The sequence below is a fragment of the Psammomys obesus genome, unplaced genomic scaffold (genome assembly GCF_907164565.1).
Source record: "Psammomys obesus unplaced genomic scaffold, mPsaObe1.curated_primary_1811, whole genome shotgun sequence".
Classification (NCBI taxonomy): domain Eukaryota; kingdom Metazoa; phylum Chordata; class Mammalia; order Rodentia; family Muridae; genus Psammomys; species Psammomys obesus.
Window position 1 is genome coordinate 21489450 of NW_026595981.1, and position 23872 is coordinate 21513321.

The 23872-nt window shown below is 48.6% G+C and overlaps 1 protein-coding gene across 2 annotated transcripts in view; it reads left to right on the forward strand.

The window, feature by feature from the left end:
* Socs7 (suppressor of cytokine signaling 7) overlaps positions 1–16571 on the forward strand; it is a 41923-nt gene extending 25352 nt beyond the window's left edge. For both annotated transcript variants that reach the window (XM_055619939.1, XM_055619940.1), the window contains 3 exons: positions 4853–4988; positions 5408–5557; positions 11385–16571. In XM_055619939.1, coding sequence (XP_055475914.1) covers positions 4853–4988; positions 5408–5528 — 257 coding nt within the window. In that variant the 3' untranslated portion in view covers positions 5529–5557; positions 11385–16571. The remainder of the gene's footprint in view (positions 1–4852; positions 4989–5407; positions 5558–11384) is intronic.
* The last annotated feature ends 7301 nt before the right edge of the window (positions 16572–23872 follow it).

The following is a 23872-nucleotide window of genomic DNA, read 5'->3' on the forward strand; positions in this document are numbered from 1 at the left end:
TTCTCAGCACTAGCCTGGCTACTCTCTTGTTTTGAAATTTCTTATGCCAAACAAATTAGTCCATTAACTTTCCACTTTTCTCAGATTCTCAGACATAAACAGAATGAAGGCACATTCCTGGCTAAAATTTAAATGAATTAATGGCCTCTAGCCCAGCTCCTGATAGAACACTTGTTCCCCTCTGAAACCTAATGAGTAGGCCCCACTGTCCAAGTTTCCTCGGTATTCTTGCCTTCTTAGTTCCCATGAGAATGGCCATTTAAGCTCTGCTTCCAGCACTCAAGAGTTTTTTTCAATGCACGGTTCCAAACTCATCTACATTCCAGCCACAAAATAGTTCAGTGGCCTCAGAACCATAGAATCAGGTTTATCAATAACCCTACTCCTGGTACCAATTTCTGACTTAGTTTCTTTTCTTGCTATGATAAAATGCTCTGAAGCAACCTAAGGGAAGCCACAGATAAGGCTTAGTGTTTAAAAGTACTTGTTGCTTTAGCAAAGAACCTGGGTTCCATTCCCAGCACCCACATGGCACTTTGCCGCTGCTGTAATTCCAATTTTAAGGGATCCAGCTCCCCCTTCTGACCTCCTCAGACCAGACACACATCCAGTACACTTATATGCATGTAGGCAAAACACTTACACACATAAAGTGAAAATGAATAAACCTTTTAAAAAAGAGTGCACACTGCTCTTGCAGAGGACTTGCCCTCAGTTCCCAGCACCCACATCAGGTGGCTCACAGCTGTCTGTAACTCCAGCTCAGGGAATCCAGTACCCTCTTATCGATTCTCTGGGTGCTTGCACACGTGTGGTGCACATAAACTCAGGCATGCACACATATATAAACATAAAAAACTAAAAGTGAGTTCTGGGCCAGCCAAGAGCTATATGCTGAGACCCTGTTTCAAAATTAAACATATAATAATAATATAAAATGAAAAAGTAACTAAAGGGAGAATGGGCTTATTTTATCTTTGAAAGATTTATTTTTATTTTATGTATGTTTTAGTTAGGTTGTTAATGCTGTAATAAAACACTATGATCAAAAGCAGCTTTGGGAGGAGTTTATTTGGCTTACCTATCCGCAGTCCACTGAGGGAAGCCAAGGAACTCAAGCCAAGTGAGAACCTGGAGGCAGGAGCTGATGCAGAAGCCATGCAGGGTACTGCTTACTGGCTTGCTCAGCCTGCTTTCTTCTAGAACCCAGGACCAGCCCAGGGGTGGCACCATCCACAGTGGGCTTGTGCCCACCCCCACATCAGTCACTAATTGAGAAAATGCCCTAGAGCCAAAATGGCCTGACTATAGTCCAGTCTTACAGAATTGTTTTCTCAGTTGAGGTTCCTTTCTCTTATATTACACCAGCTTATGTCAAGTTGACATAAAACTATCCAGCACAATGTGTATGGGGGCGTATATGTCTGTACCACCTGTATGCCTGGTACCCCAGGAGGCTGGAAGAGGACATCAGATCCCCTGAAACTGGAGTTACAAAAGGATGTGAGCTGCCATGTGGGTGCTGGAAATTGGTCCTGTTACAAGCAGCCATTGCTTGTAAATGCTGAGCCATCTCTCCAGCCAGAGAAAGGGTTGATTTTAGCTCACAGTTCAGAGTCCACTAACTTGGACTGTTACGGTGGGAACTCAGTGTAGCATGGCTTGAAGCAGCTGCTCACATTGTATCCATCCCCAGGAACAGAGCAGTAAATGCTGCTCAGCCCCTTTCTGTACTCACACAGACTAATGGTGGGTCTTCCGTCCTCAACTAATCCTCCATGGGCATGGTCAAGGGCCCATTTCCTAAGCAGCTCTGGCTGTCCTAGACTCGCTTTGTACACCATTCTGGCCTCAAAGTCACCGCACCCAGCTTACGCTCAGTACTTTCACTTGTTTATTAATTTTAAACTTCATTTATTTATTTTGGGTTGCTGGGCATCAAAACTAAAGCCGTGCACATTCTAAGCAGGTGCTCTACCACTGGGCTGTACTCTGAAGGCCCCAGTTTATTTTTCAATTTGATTATATTGTTTTTATTATTGAGTTTTTAGAGTTCTTTTTATGTTTTTGGTATTAATCTCTTGCCATATCTGCAACTACAGTCTCTCCTTTTGCATTGTCTTTTTAAGGTTGTTTTGTTTGTTTTGATTTGAGTCAAAGGTCTCACTGTGTAGACCATGCTGTCCTCCAACTCAGGAGATAGATCTGTCTCTACTTCCTGAGTCAGTGCATCACTGTGCCTGGATCCCAGCTGTGTTTTTACTTTCTTGATGATATCCTTTGAAATGTTGAAGTTTTTTTTGTGGCATCTTCCTCTGCTAACTCTGTATTGCCTCACTAAGGCACAAAAGCTGTGGGACCAGGCAAATGTGAACTGGAGCTTCCAAAATCAGAAGCCAAAGAAAATCTTTCCTCTTTAAAACATTGACTTTCTTGTGTTAATGATCTCCCATTTATCTTGTCTCTCCCTCCTTTCTTTCCCTCCCTTCCTCCCTGGATTGCTTCCCAGTGCTTGGGAGGTAAAGACAGAAGCAGCACAGCCTGGACTATTAAAAAAAAAAAAAAAAAAAAAAAAAACTAAGGAAAAGGGCTAGAGTGATGGCTGAGGGGTTGAGTGGTTTGTTGCTCTTTAGAGGACTGGGGCTTCTCTTCCCTCCAGGGGATCTGACACCCACCTCTGGCCTCCTGGGAGTGGAGGCCACACACAGTAAAAAACAAACAAACAAATAAATAAATAAATAAACAAACAAACAAATAAATAAATAAATAAATAAAGTTTAAAAAAATGATAAAGATCAGCCACCTGGATGGGGGAAGAAGATAAAGGCTTTCAGAATAGAAGCCTTAGTCTGCCAAGGGTGCGGTGTCCAGCAGAGGCTGGTAATTCCTAAAGCAGTGCTGGCTCTTAGGGGTGGCCTTTGCCAGCAGGAAAGTGCCAGAGTCATCTAAGAAGGGAATGCCTCTGAAGGCTCCCTGTGCTGTGTTCCTTAGGTGGAGAGGTGCGGAGGGCAGTCTGCCTCTGTTAGCACTGTGCTTGGAGCAGGTTCTCTTGAGTGCAAAGCGACTTAGTGTCTTCATGTATGGAATGGAGTTAGGGGCGTCTCTAAGTGTGGTTTTGAGTTAAATGTTTTTTAAAGAGAAGCAGAAAAGCTTTCCTGTTTACTAACAGTGCAGTATGGTTGTTTTGTGATTGAGTAGTTTTTAGAAAATGTCAGTTGTCAACAACCGTGAAATGATGTTTGGAGGCAATTTCTTTGCTTCTCAAGCTTTCAATCTAAAAGATTTTTAAACTGTTTGAAGTTAATCCCCAGCAATGGTAGAATTTTAGTTTCTAACCAGTTGTGTTTGCAGTATTTCTTTGGCTATGACTGTGGCTAAGAAAAGAATTCTACCTGTGTATGGTGGCACATACTTTTAGTCCCGGCACTCAGGAGGCAGGTGCAGGAGCCAGCCTGGTCTACAGAACAAGTTGCAGGGGACAGCCAGGGCTACACAGAGAAACCCTATCTTGGCAAACCAAAAGGAAAAAAAAAAAAGGAAAAAGAAAGAATTCCTTCAGTAACTTTCGGCCTTTTTTCGTTTGCTTCTCTTACTGTCTGTAGTCCTTCACTTATGGAGACCAGAGCAAATGTTCATTTGAACCTGTTTTGGTGTGCCTGCCATTCTTGGTGGGAGTCTGTTCTGTGGCTTTGGCTATGGGGGTTGGGCTTCCTCAGCACAGAGCTGCTGATGCTGGGGGTGTTGGCTGGCAGGCTGGCAGGCACACGGCAGCAGGCACTCTAGCACTGCCTTGTGCTAAGCCCAGCTTGCTCAAGCTGCTGTAGTTCTTTCAGAAGCATCATTTTTGTTCCTGTAATGCAGCCTGATGCGCCAGTAGTAGAAAGAGTAATGAGGGAAGGAAGGGTACCAAGCTGGACTGTCCTGGCCTGAAGAGGCAGTTGCAGAAGTGGCAGCTTTGACATTAGCTCCACCTCCCACCGGTCCTCCTTCCTGCTTACTAGTTGGAATGTTGTGGGGCCTTTCAGAGCTACCAGCACTGCCACAGAGAGGGCTAGCCTTCCATATGTAACCCCTTCTGGTAATAAAGGCCGTTCAAGCCACTGTACCTCCGAACATCCTGAGCCTGATCTTCAGGCTACTGCTAGATAATGCTGAACAAGGATCTCCCATTCCCAACAGCAAGGCTTTGAGTTCTCATCCTTCCCTGAGAACCTCAGGCCTGGCTTGGCCCCTTGGCCTTTTGGCCCCAAGCAGTGCCTAGCTTGACCTTATTCATTGAGCTGTTCTTCACAATTAAGAGTGATTCTAGGCATGCCTGGACATACCAACTGCTGTCCTGTTAGGAGAAAGTTGTGCACTGAGTTCATTATATTGGGATTGGTTAATTTTCTTTTTGACTCTGGCTTTTTTTTTTTTTTTTTTTTTTTACTTGTAAGACTGTAAATAAAATAGGACACATTGAAAAAAAAAAAAAGGAGGAGTGATTCTGGAATCCAGATGTGTTGGCTCACACCTATGGTCCCACTACTATAGGTGAGGCAAGAGGATTGCTTAGGTTGAAGCTAGCCCGTCTACATCGTGAGTTTTATGGCCTATCCTATGTATCGGGACCCTGTATGGAAACCAAAACAAAGTGTTGCTGGGGAGGTTATCAGAGGACACTAAATTCCCTCAATGCAGTGGTGGCGCTTCCCCAGATGACTATCAGCAGCCCTTTGTGAGGGGCTTTAGCACACAGTATATACATGGACTCCAAAACAGCTTCATGACACCCCCACACTTCTCTTCCTCTGGGAGCTGTGTTTGCTGCATTATTCTCTCTGAGGATTTTTCTCTGTTTTCATTCTTGAAGGACTGCCACCAACTCCAGTACAGCTGCTCTACCCAGTGTCCAGGTTCAGCAATGTCAAGTCCCTCCAGCATCTGTGCAGGTTCCGGATCCGGCAGCTTGTCAGAATAGATCACATCCCGGATCTCCCACTGCCTAAGTACAATGGGGTCATCAGGGTTAGGGTGGGGGCGGGGGAGTAGAAATGCCTTTGAAGCTTACAAGTTGCTCCCAGAGGCCAAGCCTGGCATAAAGTGTTTGTAGGCAGTGTTTTTCCAATTCTTTGTGTCTTAGAGCTGTGACATTGCAGCGAAAAGGGAGGAAGATCTGTGTGTTGGCCTCACACTGCAGGCCTTAGGCAGAGTGCAGTGCAGTAGAGAGAGGGAGACAGAATGTCTAAGAGTGAGAAGGTGAGAATTTTGTCAGGTTGGCAAAGGCTGTTCAGTAGTCACAGCCATATAAAGGAGTGGAGAAGGGAAGAGGGTTCAGCAAGATGTTTCTTAAAGGAAACAGCAGTCAAATTCTCTGAGATAAATGGCCCCATAAATGCTACACTCTGAGTCTCCTTGCTTTTCACAGACCTCTGATCTCTTACATTCGAAAGTTCTACTACTATGATCCTCAGGAAGAGGTGTACCTGTCCCTAAAGGAAGCGCAGCTCATTTCCAAACAGAAGCAAGAGGTGGAGTCCTCCACGTAGCAGCAGGGCCGCGGCTGTTCAGTGTGAAGGTAGGAATGCCTGCCTCTGTCAAGTCTGGGCATTAGGTCACTTCCTGACCCACAGATTTTTTTTGTTTTAATGATTTACTTATTTTTATTTTGCATGCATGTTTGTTTATATGAGAGTTTTGGCTCCCTTGGAGCTGGATTATAGATAGTTGTGAGCTGCCATGTGGGTGCTGGGAATTGAACCTGTATCCACTGCTCTTAACCACTGAGACATCTCTCCAGCCTCTCTGACCCACAGATTTCTCTGATAAATTTATTCTCTAATAGGTACATACTTCATTTGAAACACAACAGGCATAACCAGTGTTTGACCTTCCGAATTCTGTGACCCTTTAATACAGTTCCTCATGTTGTGCCAACTCTCAACCATAACTTGTTGGTTTTTTTTTTTTTTTTTTCTTGAGACAGGGTTTCTCTGTGTACCCTTGGCTGGCCTGGACTTACTTTGTAGACCAGGCTGGCCTCAAACTCAAAGCCATCCACTTGCCTCCTGAGTGCAGGGATCATAGGTGTGTGTTACTGCATCCAGCTTTATAAATTTTTTTAAAAATATTTTTCAATTTTAATTTTTACTTTTTTGTGTTCTGCTTGCATGCATGTCTGTGTGAGGGTATTGAATCCCCTGGAATAGAAATTACAGACAGTAATGAGCTGCCATGTAGATGCTAGGAATTTAACCTGGGTCCTCTGAAAGAGCAGCTATCTTAACTGCCGAGCCATCTTTTCAGTTCTCATAAAATCATTTTGTTGCTATTTCATAACTGTAAATGTACTACTGTTATGAATCATAATGTAAATATTTTTGGAGACAAAGGTTTGCCAAAGGGTCATGACCCACAGATTGAGAATTGCTGTCTTACCGAGTATTTGCCAAGCTAAAAGCTTTTTTGAGCTACAGAGTGGATTCAAGCAACTTAGTCAGACCCTATTTCAAACTAAAGAATTAAAAAAGAGAGCTGGGGATACCGTTTAGTGGGAGAGCGCTTGCCTAGCATTCATGAGGTCCTAAGTTTGATCTCTAGTACTACTCAAAAAAAGAAAAAAAAATTATTATTTTTTTTTTAACCAGGCTGAACATGGTGTTAGACCCCTGTCATCCTAGCCCTTGGGAGATGGCAGCAAAGAGGATCCTGAAGTCCAGGCCCAGTGTAGGGGAGCAGTGTGCAAGCTAAGCACTGAGCATGAGTGAGGTGCGGACAGTGTAACTGCATGTGCGTGCTGCAGCTGACCTCCAGACACGGCTGCATGACACAGAAAGCACAAGAGGGAGATGAACTTAAAGGAGTTCACAAATGTCTTTATATTTAAAAGGCATGCATTTTAGTAAGAGTTCCCTCCAAGGTCCACAACTTGAGATGGGGGATGAGAAAAAACAGCCTGTCTTTTCTCATTTACCACAGAGTAAATGTTCAAAAGAATAAATTAGATGGAGCATGGTGGCACACATCTGTAATCCCTGCATTGAGGGAGGCAGAGGCCACACGGTCAGAGTTCAAGGTTGGCCTTAGTGCCACAGCAGATTTGAAGCCAACTCCATGAGACCCTACACCCCCTCCCCCCCAAAAAAAAGTCATGGCAGTAGTAGCACACGCGTTTAATCCTGGCACTCAGGGAGCTAGAAGCAGGTGGATCTCTGTGAGTTCAAGGCCAACCTGGTCTACAGAATGAGTTCAAGGACAGCCAGCACTACACAGAGAAATCCTGTCTCAAAAAACTAAAGGGAGGGGGGTCGGGAGGAAGGACCGAAGAACAAAAAATAGTGTCTGGAAAGATGGCTCAGCAGTTAAGAGCACATACTGCTTTTGCGCAAGACCTGAGTTCAGTTTCCAGCATTCATGTCCAGCAGCTTTCAACCTGGGGGATTCAACACTCTTTTCTGGTGTCTGAAGGCACTGTACTCACGTGCACTAACCCACACAGACAGATCACATAAGAAAGACAAGAAGTAAGGAATTTGGTCCTTGTGGAGCTCCTATCCTTTCCTCATCAGACTAAATCCCCTTCTTTCTTATGATTCCCTGTACTCTGCCAAAGGAGCTCCACAAGGACCAAATATATCTGGGCACAGGGTCTTTTCTGAGACTGACATACAACCAAGGACCATGTATGAATGTAACCTAGAACCTCTGCTCAGATGTAGCCTGTGGTAGCTCAGTAACCAATTGGTTTCCCATAGTGAGGGGAACAAGGACCATTTCTAACAGGAACTCAATGACTGGCTCTTTGGCCTCCCCACCCCCCAAGGGAGGAGCAGTCCTGTTAGGCCACAGAGGAGAGCTTTGCAGCCAGTCCTGAAGATACCTGATAAAACAGGATCAGATGAATGGGGAGGAAGTCCCCCCTATCAGTGGACTTGGCAAGGGGCACGGTGGAGATGAGGGAGGGAGGGAGGGACTGGGAGGGAATGAGGGATCGGGACACGGCTGGGATACAGAGTTAATAAAATGTAACTGATAAGAAAAAAATAAAATTAAAAAAAAAAGAACTAAAAACAATGCAACAATAAAAAAAAAAAAAAAAGAAGTAAGGAATTAAATTGTTGAGACAGAGGGGATGCCCACTGCCCTGCTGAGAGCTACTCACTTTCTTTGTAAGTTGTCTTGAGTCCTGGTTTGTGTTGAAAATTCTTGCCATCACTGGTAGTTGTGGTAGTGTGCTCATGTGAGGTCAGAGGTCAGCTTGTGGAATCACTTCCCTCTTTCCACCTTTGCATGGATTCTGGCAGTCAAACTCAAGTCACCAGGCTTTCCAGGCAATATTTTAAGCCACTTGCAATCTTGCCAACTCTGTTATTATTTTGCCAGGTCTCAGGGGCTCCTGATTGTCCTACCTGCCTCTCCCCGAGAACTGGGTTTGCGGGGTGCTGGTGGAGTCTAACTTAAGATTTTATTTTAGTTGTGTGTTGGGATATGTGCACACACATGAGCACAGGGTGTGTATAATCCAGAAGGGGTAGATCCCCTGGGACCAGAGCAGGTCCCATGCAAGACCTGAACTATAGCTCTATTTTTCCTCTAACTTGGTTTCTTAATTTTTATTTTGTTTCTGTATTTTTTGCTAGGGTCTCACTATATCACTGTACACTACCATATGCCTAGTTGAATTAGGTTTTGTTTTGTTTCATTTATTTACCTTTTTTTTTAGGTGCATTGGTGTTTTACCTGCATTTGTGTCTATGTGAGGGTGTCAGATCTTGGAGTTACAGTTACGAGTGTGGGTGCCATGTGGGTGCAGGGATTTGAACCTGAGTCCTCTGAAAGAATAATCAGTGCCCTTAACTGCTGAGCCATCTCTCTAGTCCCTTCTCACTGTGTAGCCTTGGCTGGTCTGGAATTCAAGTTGGCTTCAAACTCACAGAGATCTGCCTACTTCTGCCTTCTCAAATTCTAGGATTAATGTCTGGGATTAAAAAGCGCTGCCATGGAGCTGGAGAGATGACTCAGAGGTTAAGAGCACTGTCTGCTCTTCCTGAGGTCCTGAGTTCGATTCCCAGCAACCACAAGGTGACTCACAACCATCTCTATAATGAGATCTGATGCCTGTTTCTGGGGTGCAGGCATTGTATACATAATAAATAATCTTTTTTTTTTTTTTTTCAATGCACTGCCACATTTGGCTTAATATGGTGCTACAGTGAACAATGAGAGGTTGGCCTGAGTAGGGAGGAGCATTTATAGGGAACTTGTTTTGGACCATGCTGGTACAAGCACATGCTTACCTTCCATTCCAGTGTCAGCTGCCAGTTTCCCCTTTTCTCAGAGTTGAGAAGCACTGGCCACTTGTGCTTCTCTTGTGTTCCTTGGTCCTGTTCCACACCTAGCTATAGGAGCAGCAGCTTTATAGTGAAGTAGAGCTCTAGTTTCCCCAGCCTCTTTGCTCTTTTTCCGAAGGAGTGTGTCAGCTAGAGTTGCTGTCCCATATGCTTTCTTTTTCTTTTAGTATGATTTTATGCATATGGGTATTCTGTCTTTGTATCTGTGTACCACATCTGTGCGTATGCCCATAGAGGCTAGAAGAGGTGCTGGGAAAAGTAGCCAGTGTTCTTAACAGTTAAGCCATCTCCCCAACCCCATCATTGTGTTTTCTTGGGGTAGGTAAACGTATTGTGTCTTCTCTGGGCCCTGGAAGTCCTAGATCCTGTGCTGTGATAGGAAAGCACGCTAATGACTATTAACAAGGGCAAAGGGAAAGGCAGACATAGACTGAGAAATGTTAGCTCTGGAATGCTGTGGCTCTGACTTAAGGGTTCTGGACTGGATGTAAAACTGATCATATCTTTAGGTACATGCAGGTTGTGTGCCCTGGGAGTGGTTCCTAGCATATCCTGGTGTTTAAGCATATAAGGAAGATTTCTCTGTATGGTGGTTTTACACACAACCTTAGGGTAGGAGCTGGGTGTGGTGGCACATGTCTGTAATCCCAGCACTTCAAGATAAAAGCAGTAGGTTCTGTTTGCCTTGTATTTATTTATTCATTTTAAGATTTTATGTCATTGCTGTGTGGGAGTATGTAAACATGAGTGCAGATGCCTTGAAAGGACAGAAGAAGGTGTCAGACTCCCTGGAGCTGGAGGTGCAGGTACCTGTGGCCCGCCCAGCATGGACACTGAGAACTGAACTTGGATCTTTATCAGCCGCCCCTCCAGCCCAGAGTATCCGCTTCCATGAGACCACCTTGGGCTTTGTAGCAGTTGCTTTGACCCACTGGGCCATCTCACCAGCCCCAAAGACTTCTTTTGGAGATGAGGGCAGGATCTGACTATGTCACTAGCTAGCCTGGAACTCATAAAGACCCACCTCTCTCTGCCTTTTGAATGCTGGAATTACAGATTTGTGCCACTTTGCCCAGCTACCATGCTTTTTGTATCAAGATCCTGTCTCAAAAATAAAAAGATTAGAATTGAAGAGTAGCAGGGGACTAGAGGGCCCATCTACTTCCTGGATTCTGCTCCCTTTTTTGTTGTTGTTGTTGTTGTTGTTTGTTTTGTTTTGTTTTGAGACAGTATTTCACTGTGTAGCCTTGGCTGCTCTGGACTTCCTTTGTAGACTGGGCTGACCTCGAACTCAAGAGATCCACCTGCCTCTGCCTCCTAAGTACAGGGATTACAGGCCTGCACCACTATGCCTGGCTGGATTCTGCTCATTTTTAAAAGTGTTTCTATCTGGGCATGTGTGTGTACGTACATGTGTGCATGTTTGTCTGTCTGTCTGTGCCTTGTGATTTAATGCACACCCATGCATGCAGGAGCCTGTAGAGCCAGGAGACCAGAAGAGGGCATTGGGTCCTCTGGAAGCAGAGTTACATGGGTGCTGGGAACCAAGCCCAGTTCCTCTGCAAAAGCAGTAAGCACTCTGAGCCGACTCCCAACTCCCTACTGAGAAGTACTAGGATCCTTCAGCTAGGCCATGATTTCTGTGAGTGATGTACCCTCCAAGAAACCCATGTCAATAGGAGCACAGCCTCGGGTTGCTGGGGGTGGGGGGCACTCCAGACATTATCCTATGGAAGGACATAATCAGACTGAAAACACAGTTAACTCAGAGCAGAGTATTTGGGTGGGCAGCTGAAAGAAGTCCTTGGGGGGTTTCCTTAGGAAGAGTGTTTATGTTCTGTGTGGCTTGGTGGGCCAGAACAAGGACCAAAATGAACAGAAGCAATTGCACATCTCCTGCTCTTCCAGTATCAGTGGAAGCATCAGGTTGTCAGCTGCTGTTCTGCTTTAGATCTGATCTTCTACCCACAGTGGCTAATCAGTTCTCCTTTCATTCCCTGTTGGTTCTACTGCTCTGATTGAACTCTGTATTTTTTTTCTTCCCCTTTTACGTAGGCATTTGATTGCCAAGTTCCAGTTCGAAGAACCAAATGAAGCTACCACAAAAGAAGAATTTGGCAGAAAGAGAAACTAGAGAGGGTTGTGATTCCTGGCACAGACTTTGGTTCCCCTGTAGCCCTGGGGCTTGGAAGAAGCACACAACCGTCCTCTAAGTGGGGCTCCTGTTCCCCAACCCCATGCACCCCAAGACTAGATGAGCTCCTTGGAAAACTGGAAGAAGTCTTAACACTGTTTCTTTTCAAAAGTTATGTTTTGGTATTTACATTTCTCAGTGTAGAAAACTCAGTCAAAGGCAGCTGGGGGTTATACCCGTTGAGTTGAAAGTGGTCTTGGGGATGAGCAGGTCAAGGGAAAGGTGGGAGGGAGGGCTGGCAGCTCAGCTGGCGCCAAAGGCAGCATTAAAGTCTTTTCTATGAAGCTGGAAGGGCGGGGGAGCCACGGAAGTACAGAAGAATGAGATTGGAAGTTTCTGAGGAAAGGAGTCCGATTCTCATCTCCAGCTTCAGTAGGAGAAGAGGGAAGGGGCGGTGGGTGAAAGAGAAACCGGCTAGTCACATTTGCCGCAAGAAGCGGTGACTCCCACTCCTTTCCCTTTAAGGTTTACAAACCTGATTTCAGAATTGCCTCTCATGGAATCGGTGTTCATTTTGTTGTACTAAATTCCTTAAGCTCAGTGACCTGAAGCAAACCCAGTTCTCTATCCTCAGCCCCTTCCTCCTCAGTAACTGTATATTTCACTTTGGTCAAAACAATGTTTGTGTTGCTTCTGCCAGCTGTCAAGGCAGTGGTGTTTGTCACCTGGTAGCTCAGAGCTCCAATCCTGGGCTGCTGAGGTTGCTGGAGCGTGCTTCCAGATTCTTCGTGGCAGAGCATACCCACAGCTGCGGAATCAGTGTTACCCTGTCTGTCAGCTAGTGAGAGGAAGTGTGGAGGAAGTGAGAAACAGCTGTTGTGCTCCGAGAGAAGCCTTCATGCCTCAGCCTTAATGGGATGTCTGTAGTGCAGAGAAGGCATTGAGTCATGATCACAGGTTTATCATTGTTGTCCCACCTCTGGGATGGGAGGTGGCAAGGGCTTCTTCATTTTCCCACGTTCATTCTCGTAACCCTGACATTTCCTGAGTCAGACCTCATGCCTTTCATTTCCTGGGACTCTGTCAGATGCTAGTTTGAAAGTTGCCTGTTCCCCAGATGCATGTGGAAGGAGGGAAAAACTTAGTGCTTGAGTCTTTTTTGTGTCTGAAGCTGCCCACGGCCAGTCCTAAGCCACATAAGTTTGCTCTAAAGATTTAGCGTGGAAGAAGTAATTGTCAAGATGGGCGGTGGGGCTGCTGGATCTTTTACTCTTCTGTAGTGCCCCATGTGATGGCCTTTTGAGTTCCCTCTGCTTGTATCTGCCTCGGATGACAAACATCATCAGGCTTGGGGTCCCAGGTGGTTTAGGGTGAAGCCCTCTATGTCTAGATAACTTAAAAAACTGTCTCATCTGAAAAGTGGCCTGTGTGCTCCCTCTGTGCAAGGAGTCACCTTCTTCCTCTTTTAGCTAAACAGGGAAGAAATGTGCCTTCTCAGCTGGCTGTAAAGAAATGAGCCACAGAACGAACTGTGAACATGTCAGTCCATTCCACTTCTGACATGTTTCATGGTACCCTTTTCTTCTGTGGCTTCATAACACCAGCAGCATGAGATGATTCAGAGGTTGGCATACCTGTAAGTTCTGCCTCTGGAGAGTACAGGTCACTTACCATCTTGTAGGAAGGACCATTTTGCAACAGAACTCAAAATCCATAGAGGTCTTCAAGTGGCTAATATACAGTTTGGAGGGACTCTTTCCCATTTCAGCCACCCATAATTTAAAAATTAGTTTTCTGCTTGTGTTTGCATGGCTCTGAGCTATGTAACATGAAAGGACATACGAGGTAGAAGACAAGACCCCTGCCCTGAGTGGACTGTACAGTGACTATTGCATATGAAGGAATTGGAGAGCAACTCATTGCAGCAGAAGATCAAGGACCATCTTAGAGAGTGGGTGTGGCCAGGGTAGATCAGATGGTCTAGGAAAGCTCTGTGGTGATGAGGCTTTGGGTTGTAGGCAAAAGCAGTGTGACAGAACACTCAAGGTACAGAAAGAGAGAAATCAGTGTGCAAGTGTACAGCTACCTTAGATCAGCAGCATTGGGGTCCTACTTGACCACAGAAGTCTAGACTGAAATTTCCCAGTCAGTGGACAGAGGGTGTGAGGTGCGGTGGGGGACAAGGCTAGAAGTCAGCAGACTTTATACCCTCAGGTGCAAACCAGACCTGCTCCAGAGCCTGGGCAGCCTCCCCCTCCTGCCGCCCTGTGCTTGTGATCTGCAAGTGTTTCAGTCACAACCGATTGGCCTGACCCTTCCTCAGCAAAATGGGCTGCAAAACAGCAGTGTGGCAGACAGCTCTATAGGCATGGCCTGGCACCCAGGAGACCTTGTGGAGAAGGAAATGAATGGTTGGGCAGAGCAGTTGAGGCAGAGTGGCTGTACTGCAGGCTCACCGGAGAAGGGAGCAGGAGCGAGTCCAGGAGGCAGCATTGGCCTTCATCCTTTGCCCATGGTGGACAGTGCTGATGGAAATGTGGTCTAGAGGGGCCTCAGCTTGACTTGGGTGGTTATATGCCAGTCTCAAACTGGGGAAGGCCGTCACTCAGTGATAGAGGCCTGCTGTAGATTTCTGAGGAGTGGCTGGGGTTGTCAGTACTCTCAGACCCAGCCTATGTAACCGTCACTCATTTATAACTGATCTACTGTAACGTTCTCTGAGACGGGTATGTGCCAGTGTAAGCTAGTGACAGCTACTGCTGCAGCCTGTTGTTACTTGAAATGCATGCCTGTGCTGGTATTGTAGGCCCGGGGCAGGGGCGTGGCTGTGGGGTCCCCACGCTGAACATGGCCTGGTCTCCTGTTCATGCCGAGGTGAAGTAAATGTGAATGGCAGTGCCAGCCTCTTAAAAAAAAAAGAAAAAGGCCTGGAAGTGTCCCATAGTTCTGTCTCTCCTGTCCCACTGTCATGCGGACTAAGCTGCTGTTTGAGGCCAAGCAGGGGGTGATGGGTTGGCTGTACACCCCCTCTGATGCACATCCCATGAGGGGAGCCACCCTTTCAGTCTTTCCCCGTGCTCCTAGGAGGGCATGGCCTGTTTGAAGGCCCTGTCCCAGTGGGAAATATAGGGACAGGAGAAACTTCCCCCAAGTAAGACCTTCCCCTTCCTTGTTGCCTCTTCCTGACCTGTGAGCCTAGGAGTCAGAGGCCAAGTCACTGAGATGTGAGGAGCGTCACAAGGTCTAGAGTCTGCGTGAGCATGCGCCCTCGCTTGTAGAAGTCTTGTCTGCGGTCAGGGTGTTGGGAGCATCTCCACTAGAGGGGACTAGGATTTGTTTTTCACTGTAAGAGAATGGCACGCCCACCCCCCATGTGGAGGGGGAGAGCTTTGAGTTAGACATTTTCCCTATGGGAATCCTCTTGGTTTGGTTCGTGGGAAGAGGGGAGTGGATAAGTGGTTTTTATTTCTGGTCATCCACACAGCTGTCCGTTCGCTAAGTTTGTGCTATTGCATACATGTAGCCATCTTTCTTTTCACTGCAGCAGTGTTTATCAGTAGTTCAAAATGATTTATTTGCTCCTGGGGAGTAAAACCTTTTTTATTAAAAAAGAAAAAAAAAAAAAAAAGAGAGAAAGAAAGGTGTGCCCCATTATCATCATGATAGCTGTAGAGTTATTGGGCCATGAGAGTCAAGTCTGCAAGTGCCCATGGTACATCTGTTTTGGCATTGGAGCCCTTGTGCTCAGTACAGTGTGATAGGAACAAATGGAGACCCTTTTGGGGAGTGAGGTTGGGTTGAGTCACTGAGGGCTCTGGGGACATGGTTCTGCAGTTGACAACAGCGCTGGTCCTGTCGTCGGCCGGAGGAAAGGACCTGGCTTTACATGCAGACTGCATGTGTCCTTGACCTTTCATTGCTTCGAGGTGTCCTGGTAAGGGTCACCTAGTTTCTTCTGCTGTCCCTCTCGTCTGTCCTGTCCTTTGTCCTGTCCCTTCCCACGTCATCTACCTCCCGGAAAGCCAATCCTGCATGCTGAGTTTGTGACATGCCTTCACTCCATTTCATCTTCAGAGGGTTTTTGAGGGTCCCTGGAGCTGCTCCCTGCCCCACTGATCCCTCCTCACAACGCCAAGAGGCATGAAGGAGCAGACAAAAGCAGCCAGCCGCAGCGGGCACACGGCAACATTGGATCGCAGCAGGACTGCGATGGCAGCTGCCCCTGGAGACAGACAGGGAAAACAAGACACTCCTCTTTGGCCCACTTGGGTGTGACCCCTGCTGTGCTCACAGCTCAGTGGACAGTGGGCTGCTCTGACCTCTCCATCCCTGGTGCTCCCAGGAGGGACAGGCAAGATCCAGGCACCGCTCTGGGCAGGCCAGACATTAGGATGCCCGCACTGGTGCTGCGTGGCACGGGCGCTGCTATGCATTCTGGTGATTTTTCAGAAACTCCGTGCTTAGGGGTGTCATTCTGGACTCAGTGGTTGGGGGGGGGGGTTCTTCACCACAGGGGAGCCCTGCCCCTGCACCTACTCTGTCCTGCTTAGCCACCCCTGCCCTCCAAGCCAAAGCGTGGCCTGGCTTTTGTCTTCCCATTTAGTTTTCCTCCTTTATTCTCCCTTTTTTTTTTTTTTTGTGCTTAATTTATTAAAATAGTTGCTGTATAATTTATTTTCATAAAGTATAAAAATAACTAAATGGTTAAAATAGACTTGCAGGCCAATCTTAAATGGGGGGTGGGTGTGGGTGGGATGGGGAGAGGGAAAGATGTTTTGATATAAACAAAACAAATGCACTTTGGGTGTGTTTTGGTATTTTTCTGGGCATAGAGGGGTGGGTGCTGGGATGTCCCTGTAGATTAGTTCCAGGATGGGGTGTCTGTAAATACTGTATTAATAGGCATGTTTGACTCTTGTAAAGGGGCAATAGTAGCTGCTGCAGGTCCTGTTTGGAAACCCTGTGTATATTCCTGGTTTTTTTGTAAGTGTCAGTGCGGGAGACATTTGACTCTTGTGTTTGTATCTCCTTTTTATGATTGCTGTACCGACCCATGGCTTTTTGGGGAGGGATGAAAAGAGATTTGAAATAAAACTGTTTAGAAATGATGTTACTTGGGTTTGTTTTCCTCATTTTCTTCAGTCCCTCTCCTGACTCTTCACCCCCTCTCAGGCATGGGGTCCCTGTGCTGGCAGCCACGCAGAACACACACACACACACACACACACACACACCGTCTCTACAGTAGGGTTGTTGGAAAGTTCCTGAGACTTGCATCAGGCCAGTGCCCAGAGCTGCCCTGGAAGGTGCAGGAGCACTCCAGACAGCCTTTGAGGGCTGAGCAGGTGTCTGGGGCTCCCTGCCCAGGTGAGCGGCGGCACAGTATGGAGTGCACTCTTTATGTAGCAGCAGCCATCCTGTGAGGCTCCCTTGCTGCGTTTCTGGCCTCGCCCTCCCAGCTCTTGGGTAAGGCCTGTTGCTTTCTTGCACACTGCAGGTGTGTTCTGGGAACCAGTGCGACCCCACCTACCCTTTCCCACTTACTCTGCTGCTTCCTGTTTAAGGGACAAGTGTGCCACCTGGAAATTGTCTGCACATTTCCCAGTGAATTCTCTGGGAAGCCTCTTGGCTAGGCTAATGGGGGGTAAGGATTATGCTCCAGGAGTCTCTGCTAGCCCCCAGTTGGATCACGTGGGGAAGCAGTTCCTTGTGATTAAACTGTTCCCTCGGCCCTGATAGTGCGACAGTGGTATTAGCTCCTGAGTAAAGTTTCCTTCCTTCTTGGAAAAGGTGGCACCAACGGTGTTACAGGGGAGGGAGGCTTCGCTAACCATTTGGGAGCCCATCACAAGAGATCTTGGCCAGAGCACCTGAACTTGGCAGGACTCGCCCAGAGTGTTAATGTACCCCAGATGTGGTGGCGCACACCTTTAATCCCCACCCCTGGAGTTTGGGGCCAGCCTGGTTTACATGGTGAATTTCAGGCCAGCCAGTTAGACAGTGAGCCCTGTGGGTGTCAGTAAAGCCCACTATGGTGGCACCTACCTGTAATCCCAGTACTCAGGAGGCCCAGGAAGGAGGCTTTTGAGTGTGAAGCCAGCACAGCTATAGGTGAGAGCCTATCTAAAAGAGGACTAGGGTAGAGGCTGGGTGGGAAGATGACACTGTGGTCGAGAGCACTAGTTTTTATCCCAGCACCCACGGAATAAATCTGGCATCTCGAAATTTATAATCCAAGATTCGAGGAACCAGGCCTTCTCCTGGCTTCTGTGTATATGCAAGCACACCCACCCACATACACGGACATTTCTGCAGACACAAATAATTTTTGAAGTATGTTATTAGAGTACACTTTTTTAGAGTAACTTTATTAGTTAGCAGCACTAACTAATTTCCATTGTTCCAACCTCAGATTCATCGTGGTGAGCCTAGTGGACTAGGTCCAGGTCTCCTCCGATGTGGGCCATCAAACCCTTGGAAGAACGAGCATCCTTTTGTAAACTTGGGTCTGAAATGTTCACTCTACAACCTGAAACCACCTCTTCAATTCCTGTTGCCTCGCCCACTTGCAGCTGCTACCTTTTGTCCCAAAGGCTGTCCCCTTACCCCTCCACCCTTCCTCGGCAGAGCTCCTCATGCACCTGGTTAACTTACAGGCCTGTGGCGACTAACAGTGTTATTTGCTGTTCCGCTGTTCTGTCCCATGTCCCCTGGTAGAGCGGAGGTAAGGAAGTGTTTCCTGTCTTTCGGGGCTCCTCCCGTATCTCAGTGTGAGCACCTCACACCTCATGACTACTGTTTATTTGTGTCAGTTGGACTCTGTGCACCCACTATTTTTCCTCTGTTGTTCAGCCAAAGCTCAAAGAGTTCATTCAAGTTCATTCAAGCTCACAGTGAGTTGTCATTAGAACTTCTTCAGAACTCCTTCAGAAGGTTTTTGTTGGTTGGTTGGTTGGTTGGTTGGTTCTTTGGGTTTGTTGGTTGGTTGGCTGGTTGTTTCTGTTTTTTCCAGACGGGGTTTCTCTGTGTAGCCATGGCTGTGCTAGAACTACTTGCTCTGTAGACTCAGGCTGGCCTTGAATTTAGAGATTCGCCTGCCTCTGCTTCCCGAGGCAGGAACCCCGCCACTAACCCCACCACCACCTTTTAAATATTTATCTATTTTATGTATAAGAGTAACCTAAGCCAAGCACGGTGGCACACGGACTGTGATCACAACACTCAGGGAGGCAGAGATGGGTGGATCTCTGTGAGTTCAAGGCCAGCCTGCCTTGTCTACAAAGTGAGTCCAGGACAGCCAACACTACGCAGCAAAGCCCTGTATAAAGCCCTCAAAAAAACGAACCCTCCCCCCCAAAAATAAAAAGTCTATCTGCATGTACACCTGCAGGTCAGAAGAGGGCATCAGATCACATTACAGATGGTTGTGAGCCACCATGTGGGTGCTGGGAATTGAACTCAGGACCTCTTGAAGAACAGCCAGTGCTCTTAACCTCTGAGCCATCTCTCCAGCTCCCAGATATTTTCCCTTTTATCCAAAAAATTTCAGCAATTTCCCCAAAGCGTTTGCCTCCTGTTTCCTCCCTCCTATCCTTTCAGAAAAATCTTCTAGGGAACCAGAAAGATGGCTCAGTGGCTAACACCACTTGTTCTTACAGAGGACCCGAGTTTGGGTTCTCCGCACCCACACGGTGGCTCACAACCATCTGTAACTCCAGTTCTGGGGGGTCTGATGCCCTCTTCTGGCCTCCGTGAGCATGAGAGACAGCTGGCGCAGATACACACGTGCTGACAAAACATTCGTACACATAAGTGTTTTGTTTTGTTTTTTTAAATCCTTCTAGCCAGGCATGATGGTGCATGACTTCAATCCCAGCACTTGGCATGTAGATGCAGGTAAATCTTTATGAGTTCAAGGCCAGCCTGTCCACATTGTTCCAGGACAGCCAGAGCTACATAGTGAGACCCTGTTTAAAAACAAACAAACAAACAAACAAACAAACAAAAAAAACGAAACAACAAAACCTTCTAAAACCAAATGTGAGGGCCTGTGAGAAGGCTTAGAAGGTAAAGGTATTAGATGCCAAGGCTGACTATCCGAATTCAGTCCTTGGAATATATGTAGTAGGCCTGGAGCCCATGTAATGAAAGAAGAAAAGGGACTTCTGAAAATTGCCTTCTGATACACACACACACACACACACACACACACACACAGGAGCTCCGGGCTGCAGCCACACTGCCAACCCCTGAACTCTCCTGACAGCAGGTTTTGATCTCCTAGGTGACTGGGGAGAGGCGTGATCAGGACACAGCACGCCCTTCTCTGCTGCACCTTTTGGGTGCCCGCACCTACCTGTAACACTCAGGCCTGGGGTTGGACAAACCGAATTGGGCAGTGAACTTCAACAGGGAAAGGAATTCCAAGGCCGATGCTGGACGCAGGACAGGAACTTGGGGTCACCTGGTTCTGGGGCTCAGGAGCCCGAGAGCGAGGGGAAGGAGTGGGCGGTGCCGGGTGAGCCCTCGAGCTTCTCCTGCCATCTAGTGGTTGTTCTGAGCCAGGCCACCCAGCTGTCCTCTGGCTGGTAGTGGTGGGAGAGGCTGGGATAAATATTCACAGACAGCATCTCCAATCCTCTCCTGCACCCCGATTTCGCCTTGGCCAGTAGGGGACCCTGGGTTTCCCCCGAATCCTCTGCCTGACCTGAGGGACAAACCCCCTTTCTAAGACGCAGTGAGAGCCGTGTTTTCTACACTCACTGGCGGTGTATGAGCTGAGCCTGACAACCCTCACAGCCTGCCAGTGACGGTGGCCAGTGACAGATGCTGGGCCCGCTGCCTGGCTTGGTGTCATCTCAGGATTCTGTGTAATTCTCTAAATAAGTGCTGTTTCGTGCAGACCCTTGTCTCCCCCTGGTCTCTCTTCCCACCTCCTCTAGAGGATTTGCCCTCTCGTTTATAAGGACAAGAGACAGCAGGAATCCTGAGTGCTGCTGGGGAAGGTCAGCCTGACCTGTGCTGCCCCTGGGTCTCCCATCTAGCCCTCACCTAGGGGAGAGGGCTTCATTGCATCATGTCAGGCTCCTGCCTAGGAAGCAGCTGCAAGGATTTGGGGAGTGGCCAGACTCTGGACGAGCAGCTTCAGGAGGTATCCAGGAGCCTAGGAAGGGGAGCGGGGAGGAGGGGCTGGTGATGGGCTGGGAATCCTGCGTGAGGCACCCAGGGACACCTGTGTACACTCCGCTGCTTGCCACCTTCCCCAACTGACACCCGCTTTCCCTCTCCGGGCCTGGCAGCCCCAGCTGCACCCGACCGGATTGCATCATGCTTGGCTTTGTTCTCACAGCAGCAGGTGCAGGAGCACAGCCGCTTCCTCTCTCTCCTCCCCGGCCACCCTCTTTCTCTCCCCACTAGAGGGAGGAAAGCAGAGTGGGCTGTGTCACCGTGGTCCCCCCAAAAGGCACGTACCAGGTGGCACAACAGGATAAAGACTATCAGAACTGAGTGACAAGGCCAGGACCGTCCTCCCCGCCTCTGAAGCTAAAAATAACGTTCGCTGAATTAATTCAGCCCTGGTAGGAAGTACGAAGCGGTTCCTGTGGCTCGCGCGTGTGGAGCTCGTAGCCTTGAACGATCTTTCCTGCGGCCCTGTGAGGTGCGGCCACTGTCACCCGTTTTTCTGTTAAGAGTGCAGAGGGGTGACAATACTTTTCCAAGACCACAGGGCCACTCACGATGACCTTGAACTTGAATCTTACTTAGTCTGTTTTTCTCTTGACAGACTTGAAGCATCACCAAGAGTCTGCTGGAAAATTCCATGCTGACCGGACCTGAAATTTTTCTTTAAAAAAGGGGGACTCGAAGCAGGGAGTTATGACGCCTGCCTACATTCCTAGCACCCAGGAGAGAGCTGCAGGAGGGGGTGCCATGAGTGCAAGACCACCCTGAGCTTCAGAGTGAGTCTGAGGCCAGCTGAGATTACAGAGTGAGACCTTGACTCAAAATGTAAGAAAGCCAAAGGGGCTGCGGAGCGCCCAGCCCATTCATCAGTAGATAACAACGCCTTCTCGTCTTTTAATTTAAAGAACTAATGTAAGCTACCTATGCTGTGCTAGCCCCATCGCCCACTGCTCTGTGCTTTAGGTGGTGCTGCTGCAGCCTCTGGTTTCGACAGGGCGTGAAAGGGTCAGAGCAGGTTCAGAGGTACCCCCGGTCCCCGCCGGGGAATTTAGTTGACTATTGTGCTGCATATAATGACCCCAAAAGCTGGGCAGAGATGGTAGCTGGTACCATTCCTTCTCTTTTAATGACTCTGCTTATAAATTTTTCTGTGGCGTTTAGAGTGTGTGCGTGTGAAGGGGAGGTTCTGGGGGTGTCTGTTTGTTTGTTTGTTTCCTCCCATGACAGGGTTTCTCTGTTGTAGCCCTTGCTGTCCCAGAACTTGCTCTGTAGACCAGGCTGGCCTTGACCTCAGATCTGCCTGTCTCTGCCTCCCCAGTGCTGGGATTAAAGGTTTGTGCCACCACGCCCAGCTTTGGAGTGCTGCCTTGAATTTGGCTAATAGGAATGTAGTTCTCAGAGCCAGACCTGCATCTTGAGGGATAGACCTTGCAAAGCCCTGGTCAAGCAGCAGCTATTTCAGCAGCTTGAGAATGGGTGGCTACCCTGCTTTCATTTCCTGGTCATTGAAAGAGAACAAGTAGGAAGCCAATGGGAAAGAACAGTCTGGCCTCTGCAACCAGACTCCAGCTCCTCCAGGGTCTGGGAGAGGCCAGTTGGGGGAGTGAGGTCACGCTTGCTCTCTGGCACTCCTATCTTTTTAGTCCAGGACACATTTCATATAAAGAGACAAAGGGTCTATTGACCCCGTAGCCTTGTGACACCACCCAGGACTGCCCTCCCTCTCCAGGCAGCCAGCAAGGGCCCTTAGGTAGCAGATAGGGGCCTTGAGGCCATCTAGAGGGCATAGCAGTTAAGCTGAGAGACACAGTCAGCTGGGTGGGGAAAGCAAGGAGTTCATGGGTGGTGCCAGGGCTAGCCAAGGGGGGGGGGGGGGGGGGGGGGGTGCTTCTGGAATTCTACTGCTATCCTTGGAGCAAAGCTCCTAATATCCTGCAGTATGGAAGCATGGGAGGGGCTAGAGCGCCCAACTGGAATACCAAAAAAAAAAAAAACAAAACAAAAAAAAACCAGCTGAGAGCTTGCTTGGGTCTCCCTGCCCCCATAGCTCCCACCCCCACCCCCCAGCCTATAAAGCCCCCTTTGTCTGGTAGGCTGAGATTTCAACTCTCCATTTCAGCTTCCCACTCTCCCTTCTCCCTCACCCTCCGGTGCCTGACAGAGAGACTGGGACTGGTGAGAAACGTGAGGCCGATTTCTTGCCAGCCTGGAGCCTGGCTCGGCCCTCTGTAGCCAGCTCCTGCATATGAATGTTGGAAATCCTCCTATGCCATTCAGGGCGGGTGACCGCCCCCCCCCCCCCCCCAGACTCCTCTCTTGCCTTGGGTCTGAACACCCACTTCACCTACGCCTGTCCACGTGATGTCTCCCTTCTTATGGTCCTGCTCTGTCTGTGACAAGGGACACTGCGGTTTTGGATGTCAAAGAAAGAAGGAGTCGCTTTGGCACCCCTTGGTCTTCACCAGGGTTGGTGGGCCTTGTGCTCTCGTCATCTGGGGCTCAAAAATCCCTTCGTGGCAGTGGGTAAACAGGTCATCATCCGGTCTGGCACATGGCTGGGGCATGGCATGCTGGGTGGGCGACAGGAATCTCCATCCATTCCTGCCCCCACCCCCATGTCCCAACCAAAGTCCTTAGGCACATTTACGGAAAAGCTGAACCTTGGCAAGGAGGAGTCACCCCTGCCAGCTCCCTGTGTTCAGCGGGACGTGGTTACATCTGCAGGCTCTCGATCTCTGAACTGGCCTGTTGCCATTTGGGCCATCCGGTCAGCTCTGCCACCAAGCTTCTTGGTCCCCTTGGCCAAGCTCCGGAAAAGAAGAAGCGGGGGCCCCATTGACTGTGGGCCTCAGGAAAGTGACCAGGGTCTTCCCTGGGAGCGGAGCCTTCTCTCCACCGAGAGGATCCTAGGACAGGCAGCCCTGGGGGCGGAGGCAGGAGGATCCCCTGGATGTGTGAGGCCCTGGAATGCACCGCGAGTGTGACAGCGTGTGTGACTCCGCGCAGCTGGTCGCCGTGTGCGAAGTGTGAGCTCGTGGAGTGCAGCCCCCACCCCGGGACCGGGGGGGGGGGGGGGGGAGAAGGCGAAGCTCGCGGGGGGGCGGGGTTTGCGGCGGGGCGGAGCCCACCGAGGGGAGGGCTCGGGCGGAGGAGTCCGGGCGCTCCTGGCGTGGCTCGCGGTCGCCGGGTGCAGCTGCCCGGCCGGGGTGCATGGAGGGGCCGCCGC